The sequence below is a fragment of the Glycine soja genome, chromosome 3 (genome assembly GCF_004193775.1).
Source record: "Glycine soja cultivar W05 chromosome 3, ASM419377v2, whole genome shotgun sequence".
NCBI classification, from domain to species: Eukaryota; Viridiplantae; Streptophyta; class Magnoliopsida; order Fabales; family Fabaceae; genus Glycine; species Glycine soja.
The window spans coordinates 37,225,977-37,239,359 of NC_041004.1; the positions used below are offsets into that span (position 1 = coordinate 37,225,977).

The 13,383-nt window shown below is 32.2% G+C and overlaps 2 protein-coding genes across 2 annotated transcripts; both read left to right on the forward strand.

Annotated features, from left to right (window-relative positions):
• The first annotated feature begins 1,012 nt into the window (after window positions 1-1,012).
• On the forward strand, window positions 1,013-4,050 carry LOC114406723 (putative disease resistance protein RGA1). The gene has a single exon (XM_028369505.1). The coding sequence runs from the start codon at window positions 1,121-1,123 to the stop codon at window positions 3,704-3,706; it is 2,586 nt and encodes an 861-aa protein (XP_028225306.1). The 5' UTR covers window positions 1,013-1,120; the 3' UTR covers window positions 3,707-4,050.
• A 5,844-nt stretch (window positions 4,051-9,894) lies between these two features.
• LOC114406724 (putative disease resistance protein RGA3) lies at window positions 9,895-12,749 on the forward strand. Its single transcript, XM_028369506.1, has one exon. It carries the CDS (start codon window positions 9,997-9,999, stop codon window positions 12,589-12,591), a length of 2,595 nt encoding a protein of 864 aa, XP_028225307.1. The 5' UTR covers window positions 9,895-9,996; the 3' UTR covers window positions 12,592-12,749.
• The last annotated feature ends 634 nt before the right edge of the window (window positions 12,750-13,383 follow it).

The following is a 13,383-nucleotide window of genomic DNA, read 5'->3' on the forward strand; positions in this document are numbered from 1 at the left end:
AAAGTTTACATATTTTTATAAATATACTAGCATTTAATTTGATTTCTTTTATAATTTTACTTCTTATTTTTTCTTATCTTGTTAAAAAATAAATATTTTAATTTTATTATCATAAATCCATTAAATATTGATATCACATTTAACTAAAAATTTATTCAATATGATTTTATAAAAGTAACATATAACAAAAAAGACTACCAATAGGATAATATTTTTTTAATCACATGCTATATTTTAATTTGATAAAAAAAGAGACATAAAATAAATTAATAATTTGAATCTATTTACAGAAATAAAATAATATAAAAAATAAGAATTAACTAACTTTTTAGTCTTTAAATTTTTTCAAATGGGTTTTAGTCAATAAATAATTTTTTGATTGGTTATGGTTCTCAAATATTCAGTTTATGTCATTACACCAAATAATAATACGCTCATATAATTTTTTAATTTTTTGAGTCCTTTTTAATTGTTTCAGATTGTCATACAACTAGACAACCTAGACCACCTTAAACAAGATTTTTGAACCTCTAATAAAGTGTATTGTCTTTATTTATAAGTTATAATAAAATTTAGGGTCTTGTTAATTATTAATTTTTTTTACTAATATATATATATATATATGAAAAATTATTTTAAACTATCTTCGCAAGGATAATAGATGTACAGTAAATCCAAATTACACTCATTTTCATTTTTTTCCCATGTCTTCGTAGATAGATATTTCAATTTCTCATTCGGACTATTTTTTTTCCGGCTGTTTTTTTTTTCTATTTATCTACTTGTTTTTTTTTCATTTTTATCTTAATTTCTTTTTTTTCCAATTTTAAATTTTCTTAATTTCTTAAATAGTGTAAAATGGAGATTTATTTTAAAATCCGCATATTAAAAATTGACATCGAAGATAAGCATAAATTACTAAACTAAAACCAAGCATAAATTACTAATATATATACAATTTTATGAGAATAAAGGAAAAACTCGAGATTATGTATATAAAGTGATATGTCCAGAAAAAACAATAGAAGAAATAAAATTATCCCAGGAGACAGTAGGTACAGAAGTTGACTAGGAGACAATAGTCTTGTTCTTCAGATCTCTGGTTTTTGGTTTCCTGGCCATGGCGGAATCATTTCTCTTCAGCATTGCAGAGTCACTCCTATCAAAGCTTGCTTCTCAGGCTTATGAGGAAGCTTCTCGTGTGCTGGGTTTGTACGACCATCTCAAAAACCTTAAAGACACCCTATCATTAGTCCAGGCTGTCCTGTTGGATGCTGATCAAAAGCAGGAGAAGAACCATGAGCTGCGGGAATGGCTGAGGCAGCTCAAACGTGTCTTCTTTGATGCTGAAGATGTTCTAGATGAATTTGAATGCCAAACACTGCAAAACCAAGTTATCAAAGCTCATGGTACCACCAAAGACAAGGTAAGTCACTTCTTATCAACTTCTAATCCACTTGTTTTTCGTTACAAGATGGCTCAACAAATCAAAGATATCAGCATGAGACTAGACAAGGTTGCAGCTGATAGGGATAAGTTTGGCCTTAAAGCAATTGATGTTGACACACGTGTTGTGCACCGGAGAGAGATGAGAGAGACACACTCCCATGTGAACGATTCAGATGTGATAGGAAGGGAACAAGACAAAGGAGAGATCATAGAGCTCTTGAAGCAGCAGAATCCCAATGATGATCATAAAAGTCTCTCTGTTATCCCCATAGTGGGGATGGGAGGCTTGGGAAAGACCACACTTGCGAAGTTTGTGTTCAATGACAAGGGGATAGATGAGTGTTTCCCATTGAAGATGTGGGTGTGTGTTTCTGATGACTTTGACCTTAAGCAACTCATTATCAAAATCATCAATTCTGCTAATGATTCTGTTTTTCTTGCTGATGCTCCTGATCGCCAAAAGAATTTAAAGGAAATGGATCTGGAGCAACTGCAACAACAATTGAGAAACAAACTTGCTGATCAAAAGTTCCTACTCGTCTTGGACGACGTATGGAATGAAGACCGTGTTAAATGGGTTGAGTTGAGGAATTTAATTCATGTAGGTGCTGCTGCAGGTAGTAAGATTCTGGTTACTACACGTAATCATTCCACTGCTTCCATGATGGGCACGGCTTCCTCTCATATGTTAGAAGGTCTTTCTCCGGAGGATTCATTGTCTTTGTTTGTCAGATGTGCGTTTAATAAAGGAGAAGAGGAAAACTATCCTCAGTTGATAAATATTGGCAGAGAAATTGTGAAAAAATGCAGAGGGGTTCCATTGGCGGTGAGAACACTAGGGAGTTTACTATTCTCCAAATTTGAGGCAAATCAGTGGGAAGATGTGAGAGACAATGAAATTTGGAATTTGCCACAGAAAAAAGATGACATTTTACCAGCCCTCAAATTGAGTTACGATCTCATGCCGTCCTATTTGAGGCAATGCTTTGCCCTATTTTCTCTTTACCCTAAGGATTACGACTTTTCTAGTTATGATGTGATTCAACTTTGGGGGGCACTCGGATTCCTTGCATCACCAAAAAAGAATAGGGCTCAAGAAGATATTGCGATTCAGTATTTGTGGGAACTATTCTCAAGATCTCTTCTTCAAGATTTTGTAAGCCATGGCTCCTATTATTCATTTCGCATACATGATTTGGTGCATGATCTTGCTCTGTTCATTGCAAAAGATGATTGTCTACTTGTAAATTCCCACATTCAAAGTATACCTGAGAACATTCAGCATCTATCTTTTGTTGAAAAAGATTTTCATGGCAAATCACTCACCACAAAAGCAGTAGGTGTGAGAACCATATTTTATCCTGGTGCTGGAGCGGAGGCAAACTTTGAAGCTAATAAATACTTGAGGATTTTGCAGTTAACGCATTCTACCTTTGAAACTTTGCCTCCTTTCATTGGGAAGTTAAAACATTTAAGATTTCTTAATCTTCGCGATAATAAGAAAATTAAGAGACTCCCTGATTCCATTTGTAAGCTCCAAAATTTGCAGTTTTTGTTCCTGAATGGGTGCACTGAGCTTGAAACACTGCCCGAAGGTTTAAGAAAATTGATAAGCCTCTATGATTTCGAGATAACCACAAAGCAAGCTGTTTTACCTGAGAACGAGATAGCAAACTTGAGTTATCTTCAATATTTGACTATTGGATATTGTGATAATGTGGAGTCTTTATTCTCAGGGATAGAGTTTCCTGCTCTTAAAGCACTGTCTGTTAGGTGCTGTAAGAGACTAAAGTCTTTGCCACTTGACAGTAAACATTTTCCTGCATTAGAGACTTTGCATGTTAGATACTGTGACAAGTTGGAATTGTTCAAGGGCCATGAAGACCAAAACTTCAACTTAAAGTTAAAAGAAGTATCATTTTGGGAAATGCCACAGCTAAAAATTCTACCTCATTGGGTTCAAGGATGTGCTAACACATTACTATCCTTGCATCTAGCACAATGCTTCAATCTTGAGGTGCTTCCTGATTGGCTGCCAATGCTAACTAATCTGAGAGTACTGGATATTGAACTTTGTCCAAAGCTTCGGTCTCTTCCAGATGGCATGCATTGCCTCACTGCCCTTGAACATTTGCGAATCAAATATTGTCTTGAATTAAGCATAAAATACGAGCCGCAAGTTGGAGAGTGTTGGGACCAAATATCACACATCAAGCAGATTACGATTGATGAACAAAAAATCTGGAAGAAGAGGTAGTGGAAAAGAGGAAGAAGAATTCGAGGAAGTTGAAAGCTTTAATAAATGTCGAAGGCCTTTTCTTTTTTATGGTTTCTGTAATGCAGATTGTTGTTCTTGAGCATTTTCTTAATCTGTTTTGATTTATGTCCTCCACATTATTGTACTAGTCCACTATAGATTGCACTACGGATGTTTCTTTGATGTAGACCAGTATGATGATATCTCTTTTATCTTCCTCTTTTTTTCTTTTTTTTCTTTTATGGATACTTCAAAAATATTTTGGTTTGACGGAGGGGAAGTTCAAATGTTGTTGCAAATTATATATTGATAATTCAGCTTCCACTTATATTGATTGACATCCTGATGATGATCAAATTATACTTTTATCAAATGTTGTTGCAAATTATATATAGAGATAGAATCTTTAGGTAATAGATGCACTTAAATGGAGCACATTAGCATCAACAATTTTGACTGGTGTGATTTTTCCAAAAATTTGGATAGCATTCCATCCGATCCAGTGATTATTTATGTATGTTTTGTCTAGCAATTGTAAAAGCAAACAAAGATTGAAGGTAATGGCGAAAAGCATGCACTGAAGTAGTGAAGTAGGTATTTATATATGCTTCTGTCAATGTTCTATATTGCCCCTGACCCTCATCCATTCAGACTTTTATTTCTCCACATATGAAGGCATATTTTGTTGTAAATGTATCTAACCTGTTTCCCCCATTAAAAAGGAGTATCTTCTATTTTCGTCTTTTCTTTCTTTTTTATTCATTTTGATCTTTGTATGATTTTATCCAGTGATACAGATTAATGCATAACCCCACTCCACCAGCTACAGAAAAGTGAATATCATAGTGAACACGTCTCGGAAGTGAAAAATATCAAGGCATTAAGATGTGCTAGCATTGTTTTCCGTCATTCATCACTTGAAAAGATTAAATTTTGAACATTCTTCTGCCTTTAGTGTTTATCATTTGTATTTGTAGAGTCAATAAATATCAACTTAAGCAGCTATTTCTTTCATGAACTTATGTATCTAGGATGAATATAATGCTATTGGTTTGAGATTAAAAAAAAATCTTATACAATGACAATGAGCCGAGACCCACTCACCCACCGATATAAATTATCCTGGTTCCGATCAGGATCATACTCCATAGGTTTTGGTCCTAAAATGTTGTCTCCAAATTAAAGATGAGAGGAAAATTTATAAAAGAAATCAAGACATAATAACAAGGTAATGTGGATACCACACAGAAGAGCACGCAGTAAGCAAGAGTGTTAAGCAAGAGTATCAGCAATATCAATAGGTATAAAAATCTTGTTGGAGAACAATTCAATAAAATGAATCGAGCTGGTGGAAATTCAAGAGGATTTCTTTAGGGATTTTTTAGGTTTTAAATCTTTAAGGTATGATCACATCAATAATTTTAATCAAATGTCAGCTGTTGAATGCAGATTGAAAAAGTAGTTGATGAGGAAGACACAATGTTATTGTTGGCTTCACTATTAAGATCTTACAACCTTTAGTTCAAAGGTTGCTTGTAGGGAGGATAATGTTGAGGTTGGATGAGTGATTTATAATTTAATTTGGAAAACAAATGAATATGTTTTGGCATTGGTTTGCAATATATTTTGGAATTAAATTGTTAAGAGTATTTAATATATATTAAAAAACATTTTCCTTATTTAGACGGGTATTATTTTTTTTGTCAACTTTTAAAGAAATTCCATGTCTAAGACTTGTAATGTTATTCTATATAAGGAATGTTTCCAAAAACCTCGAACGCGTCTTAGCTAGTCGGAGACACAACTCACCTAAAATTTTTTATATATAAAAGAATGCTTCGAGTATAAAAATGTATTTCATGGACCTCAATTAGGACTCAGGTCAACCTCTGCATGATAGGCTCAATCTAGTTAACCACAACATATTTTATTGACCAAAAAGGGTCCACTTGGATAACATTTAAACTAACCTTGCATAGTTGTATTGTGTAATTATGGATAATTACTTAATACACCTTTTTTTTGCTTGACATACCCCAAAAATACCTAATATTTCCTCCTTACCCTTCCTCTCCCAAGTTGCACCTATCCTATACCTCCATGACCACTACAGCTAACCTCCACCCAACCACTAAACACCATCGTTGCATCCATACACCACTAACGCACCAAACCCACCATTGTGCCGCCACCCAACCACCCAAGATTGACGTGCAACCCATGAACCTCCACCTATGCATAGCACCACTACCATATAGTTACCAATTGGGCAATTCATAATACATTTTGTATTACAAATTACTCAATTTGTAATACATTTATATGTATCAGGATAAGTTGGTTGTGGTGGTGGTGTTGAGTGGAGGTGGGTTTCAGTGGTCATGGAGGTTTAGGAGAGAGGTGGCTAGGGTTTGCTTGGAAGAGGAAGGGTAGAAATAGGATATTATAAATTTTAGGAGTGCATCAAACAAAAAATGAGATGCGTTAAGTAGTTGTCCAAATTATGACGCCTTATCTTTTTAAATGCAAAATTATGACTCCTAAGTTACCAACAATGCACTTTAACAAAAGGATATACTTACTTCTTTCTCTCCGTGGCCTGGTAGTGATGGGACAAATCCAAAACAAGCACATAACAAGTCTAGTTTGAGTTGTAAATTATTGATCTAATCTTATCCTATGTAGGAATAGGATGAGTAGGATTAGATTGTTTGAGCTAGCATGTTAACATGATTTTCTTAACGTATTCATATTATTAGATTCCAAAAATCTTATGTTTAAATAATTTATTTAATTAATTTTTATTTAAATATTAATATTAATAAAAATAAATAAATACTTATTTTTAAAGTATAATAAAATTTTGATAAAAAAGTATAGTAAGATAGCTCTGACTGAGATGCGTTTTGAATTAGGCACTTATTTAGAAGACTCGATCATCTTATGAGAAAGATTCTTGAGATTGTCAAACCATTAACTGGACGATCGACATGCATCTAACTAATGTGGTAGCTGTTAGAAGCGGGTAGGGTTCATCTCATTAGAGAGCTTCAAACTTGTAAGAGGTATCTTTAACCTCATTTAGGTCGAGACAAATATCCTTTTATCCCAATCATGACTCGTCTTAGTGTCTAATAAGCCTTACATGAACAAATAAGAAAAAAAATAATCATGACTTAGGTTAAGATAATAATGTTTTTTATATAAAAAATAATGAAAATATAATTTGTAGTTTAGCTCGATTTATTTCGATTTTCATAATTGAAAACCAAACTGTTTGAATTATATATATTTCATTGTTGTGGTGGCAATAGATCTTGTAATCAAAGGTATGTAAATTGTAATAGATAATTTGGTGGGGGAAGCTGAGAAAAATCCAAATGGGTATTATTTTAAAGTGTTCTTTATTTTGTGAGTTTATAACGAACATTTTTAAATTTTAATTTGAGTATTCATTTTTGTAATTTTGGATATTATTTTAAAGTGTTCTTTATTTTGTGAGTTTATAACGAACATTTTTAAATTTATTTAATTTTTTTGAAATTGTAATTTTTTTTAGTATATTTGCATGATGATTATTTTAAAATGATATTTGTTTATGTATTTTGAAGATAATATTTTTAATTATGTTATATTATTTAAATTTTGAGTTGGTTAACCTCATTATGAAAATAATTGTTTGGTTCTGATCAAACAATAAAATTTGTCTATTATTATTATTATTGTTTGTTATTACTTATTCTTTGACTTTAATCTTCATAAATAGTTGGTTAACCTAAATACTTGTCGTTATAATTTAAAAAATTAAATAATAAACATTAAATATATTTAGGTTGAAAACAAATCATTGATAATAAAAATTGATAATATTTAATATTTATAAAAGTAAAAACTAATCATTTATCAATAAATTAAAATAAATGATAAACATTTCTATATGAAAATTGAAATAAAATTAAGGTATGTTAAGTTTTTTCTTCCTTATTTGGAGATTTGGTTAATAATTAAATATATATTAGCATGTTGAAGGCTAAGATCAGTGAAATAGACTATAATTATGTCAATTAAATCATAATAACTTCAATCAAGGTGCATAAATTTAATTTAAAAATATATATTATTAACTTAATTATAATTATTATAATAAATATAAAAAAATGTGAGGAATTTAATTCTTTATTAAATAAAACAAGTTCGTTAAATGAAATAAGGATAAACATATTTTGAGAAATAATATACATACGATTTGAACAAAATAACCAAATACTAAATAATTGATATTTTATAAATATTTTTTGGTAAAGAATTATTGATTATAAAATGGAAGAAATATCTAAATATATGCTTCACTAAAAAGAATCAAATATTCATAATTTTAAAAGTATACTTACTTTGTGAAAAGTGGTTGAAGCTAACCAAACAAATATATATCTAATGAAAAAGTTTAGGGTAAAGAAAAAGAAAATTATTTTAAAAAATATATATCTAATGTAAGCCGCCTATTATACATTTTGCATACATGATCTTGCTCTCTTCATTGCAAAAGATGATTGTCTACTTGTAAATTCCTTCATTCAAAGCATACCTGAGAACATTCAGCATCTATCTTTTGTTGAAAAAGATTTTCATGGAAAATCACTCACCACAAAAGCAGTAGGTGTGAGAACCGTACTTTATCCTGGTGCTGGAGCGGAAGCAAACTTTGAAGCTTATAAATACTTGAGGATTTTGCATTTAACGCATTCTACCTTTGAAACTTTGCCTCCTTTCATTGGGAAGTTAAAACATTTAAGATGTCTTAATCTTCGCAATAATAAGAAAATTAAGAGACTCCCTGATTCCATTTGTAAGCTCAAAATTTGCAGTTTTTGTTCCCTATTTTAATTTTAAATATTTCATCGTAACTCATGCTCATACTGGTGAAACTTACAAAACTAAATAGGCTGCAATATGGTAAAAATTGTGGAGTATGTGTCCTTTGTCACCTAAACATCTCAACTTTGATTTCAAACATTTCATCGTTAAGTTGTAAGAAGCTGAGCATCCGAAGAACGGTCAATTCTGAAGGATTATTGGAAGAATAATTCATGGTTGATGAATTATGATGTACTTTTTTAAAGTACATGACCCACGTTGATATGCTACCTAGCTATTTTTAATTATTTCATACTCTCTTTTTTTGTCAAACGAAGGAAAGTGGAAAATCTGAGATATTTGTAGTTAAGGGTGGAAGGTTTTCCAGGGTTGTATAGATTATAGTTAAAGGGTGAATTTATACTTTTTATATCTATCTCCATTTCAATTAGATTTTATAGGATTTGGATAAGTTATGAAAAACTCGTCACATTTTCTAGAATTTTAATTCATTTATATATTTTTTAAATATACTTTTTAAATTGAATTTTAGTCTATAAATAATTTTTTGATTGGTGATGATCCTCAAATATTCATTCTATGTCATCATATCATATAATAATACGATCATGTAACTTTTAATTTTGAATCCTTTTAGAAGATTTAAAATCCACTTTAAAATAATATTCTTGAACTACTAATAAAGTGTATATATGTAGAGGATAGACTCTTTATTTATGGATTATAATAAGATTTAGAGTATCGTTAAAATTAAGAAATATATTAAAAGGATTTTTTTTATCAGAAATCATATAAGTATATATTTAAAATTATAATAAATTGCATTTTTACATATTTCAATAAAAAAAATTATCATCCTGTTTTCTTAATCAGATATGATCATAGTTGCATAAAATTTATATACATGAGTATATGAAAAATTATTTTAAACGATCTTCGTAAGAATAATAGATGTACAATACATTTAAATTACAATCATTTTCATTTTTTTCCCATGTCTTCCTAGATAGATATTTCAATTTCTCATACGGACTATTTATTTTTTCCGGCTGCTTTTTTTTATTTATCTACTTGTTTTTTTTTTCATTTTTATCTTAATTTCTTTTTTTTTTACCAATTTTAAATTTTCTTAATTTCTTAAATAGTGCAAAATGGAGATTTGTTTTAAAATTCGCATATTAAAAGTTGGCATCGAAGCTAAGCATAAATTACTAAACTAAAACCAAACAAAAATTTATAATATATATACAATTTTATGAGAATAAAGGAAAAACTCGAGATCATGTATATAAAGTGATATATGTCCAGAAAAAACAATAGAAGAAATAAAATTATCCCAGTGGGCAGTAGGTACAGAAGTTGACTTGGAGACAATAGTCTTGTTCTTCAGATCTCTGGTTTTTGGTTTCCTGGCCATGGCGGAATCATTTCTCTTCAGCATTGCAGAGTCACTCCTATCAAAGCTTGCTTCTCAGGCTTATGAGGAAGCTTCTCGTGTGCTGGGTTTGTACGACCATCTCAAAAACCTTAAAGACACCCTATCATTAGTCCAGGCTGTCCTGTTGGATGCTGATCAAAAGCAGGAGAAGAACCATGAGCTGCGGGTATGGCTGAGGCAGCTCAAACGTGTCTTCTTTGATGCCGAAAATGTTCTCGATGAATTTGAATGCCAAACACTGCAGAACCAAGTTGTCAAAGCTCATGGTACCACCAAAGACAAGGTAAGTCACTTCTTATCAACTTCTAATCCACTTGTTTTTCGTTACAAGATGGCTCAACAAATCAAAGATATCAGCATGAGACTAGACAAGGTTGCAGTTGATAGGCATAAGTTTGGCCTTCAACCAATTGATGTTGACACACGTGTTGTGCACGTGAGAGAGTGGGAATATTCGACACACTCCCATGTGGACGATTCAGATGTGATAGGAAGGGAACAAGACAAAGCAGAGATCATAGAGCTCTTGATGCAGCAGAATCCCAATGATGATCATAAAAGTCTCTCTGTTATCCCCATAGTGGGGATGGGAGGCTTGGGAAAGACCACACTTGCAAAGTTTGTGTTCAATGACAAGAAGATAGATGAGTGTTTCCCATTGAAGATGTGGGTGTCTGATTCTGATGACTTTGACCTTAAGCAACTCATTATCAAAATCATCAATTCTGCCAATGCTAATGATTCTGTTTTTCTTGCTGATGCTCCTGATGGCCAAAAGAATTTAAGCAAAATGGGTCTGGAGACTCTGCAAAATCAATTGAGACACAAACTTGCTGATCAGAAGTTCCTACTCGTCTTGGACGGCGTATGGAAAGAAGACCGTGTTAAATGGGTTGAGTTGAGGAATTTAATTCATGTAGGTGCTGCTGCAGGAAGTAAGATTCTAGTTACTACACGTAGTCATTCCATTGCTTCCATGATGGGCACAGTTTCCTCTCATATTTTAGAAGGTCTTTCTCTGGAGGATTCATTGTCTTTGTTTGTCAGATGGGCGTTTAATGAAGGAGAAGAGAAAAAATATCCTCGGTTGATAAAGATTGGCAGAGAAATCGTGAAAAAATGCAGAGGGGTTCCATTGGCGCTGAGAACACTAGGGAGTTTACTATTTCCCAAATATGACACAATTCAGTGGGAAGATGTGAGAGACAATGAAATTTGGTATTTGCCACAGAAAAAAGATGACATTTTACCAGCCCTCAAAGTGAGTTACGATCTCATGCCATCCTATTTGAGGCAGTGCTTTGCTCTATTTTCTCTTTACCCTAAGGATTACAAATTTTATAGTTATGATGTGATTCAACTTTGGGGGGCACTCGGGTTCCTTGCATCACCAAAAAATAATAGGGCTCAAGATGATATTGCGATTCAGTATTTGTGGGAACTATTCTCAAGATCTCTTCTTCAAGATTTTGTAAGCCATGGCACCTATTATTCATTTTGCTTACATGATTTGGTGCATGATCTTGCTCTGTTCGTTGCAAAAGATGATTGTCTACTTGTAAATTCCCACATTCAAAGTATACCTGAGAGCATTCAGCATCTATCTTTTGTTGAAAAAGATTTTCATGGCAAATCACTCACCACAAAAGCAGTAGGTGTGAGAACCATATTTTATCCTGATGCTGGAGCGGAAGCAAACTTTAAAGCTTATAAATACTTGAGGATTTTGCATTTAACGAATTCTACCTTTGAAACTTTGCCTCCTTTCATTGGGAAGTTAAAACATTTAAGATGTCTTAATCTTCGCAATAATAAGAAAATTAAGAGACTCCCTGATTCCATTTGTAAGCTCCAAAATTTGCAGTTTTTGTTCCTGGATGGGTGCACTGAGCTTGAAACACTGCCCAAAAGTTTAAGAAAATTGATAAGCCTCTATAATTTCGAGATAACCACAAAGCAAGCTGTTTTACCTGAGAACGAGATAGCAAACTTGAGTTATCTTCAATATTTGACTATTGGATATTGTGATAATGTGGAGTCTTTATTCTCAGGGATAGAGTTTCCTGTTCTTAAAGCACTGTCTGTTTGGTGCTGTAAGAGACTAAAGTCTTTGCCACTTGACAGTAAACATTTTCCTGCATTAGAGACTTTGCATGTTAGATACTGTGACAAGTTGGAATTGTTCAAGGGCCATGAAGACCAAAACTTCTACTCAAAGTTAAAAGAAGTAGGATTTTGGGAAATGCCACAGCTAGAGATTCTACCTCATTGGGTTCAAGGATGTGCTAACACATTACTATCCTTGCATCTATCATACTGCTTCAATCTTGAGGTGCTTCCTGATTGGCTGCCAATGCTAACTAATCTGAGAGTACTGGATATTGAACTTTGTCCAAAGCTTCGGTCTCTTCCTGATGGCATGCATTGCCTCACTGCCCTTGAACATTTGCGAATCAAAGATTGTCGTGAATTATGCATAAAATACAAGCCGCAAGTTGGAGAGTGTTGGGACCAAATATCACACATCAAGCAGATTACGATTGATGAACAAGAAATCTGGATGAAGAGGTAGTGGAAAAGAGGAAGAAGAATTCGAGGAAGTTGAAAGCTTTAATAAATGTCGAAGGCCTTTTCTTTTTTATGGTTTCTGTAATGCAGATTGTTGTTCTTGAGCATTTTCTTAATCTGTTTTGATTTATGTCATCCACATGATTGTGCCAGTCCACTATAGATTGTATTAGGAATGAAAGAAATGAACGATAGTTTTCGAATTCATTCAATTCATTCATTCATCAAAGTATTACAAAATTGATGTATTTATACAAAGATAGAACTTCTGATACCATATTAGGAATGAAAGAAATGAACGATAGTTTTCGAATTCATTCATTCATCAAAGTATTACAAAATTGATGTATTTATACAAAGATAGAAAATAACTAACTTGAGTAATCAACACTAACTTACTCAAATAACTTCTAGTAACTATAACTTGAGTAACCAACTAATTTACTCAAATAACTTCTAATAACTAACTAAATTAATTTTATGTCTAATAGATTGCACTACGGATGTTTCTTTGATGTAGACCAGTATGATGATATCTCTTTTATCCTCCTCTTTTTTTCTTTTTTTTTCTTTTATGGATACTTCAAAAATATTTTGGTTTGACGGAGGGGAAGTTCACCTTAGAGCCTCCCTGTCACTGATAGCTGTTCAAAATCTCTGTTTATTTTGCCTGATTTTAATTTTGATAATTCAGCTTTCACTTATATTGATTGACATCCTGATGATGAATCATATTATAATTTTATCAAATGTTGTTGCAAATTATATATAGAGATAGAATCTTTAGGTAATAGAT

What these genes read in the sequence shown, in the direction of transcription:
- LOC114406723 (XM_028369505.1), top strand. Translation starts at nt 1,121, where the DNA reads ATGGCGGAATCATTTCTCTTCAGCATTGCAGAGTCACTCCTATCAAAG.
- LOC114406724 (XM_028369506.1), top strand. Translation starts at nt 9,997, where the DNA reads ATGGCGGAATCATTTCTCTTCAGCATTGCAGAGTCACTCCTATCAAAG.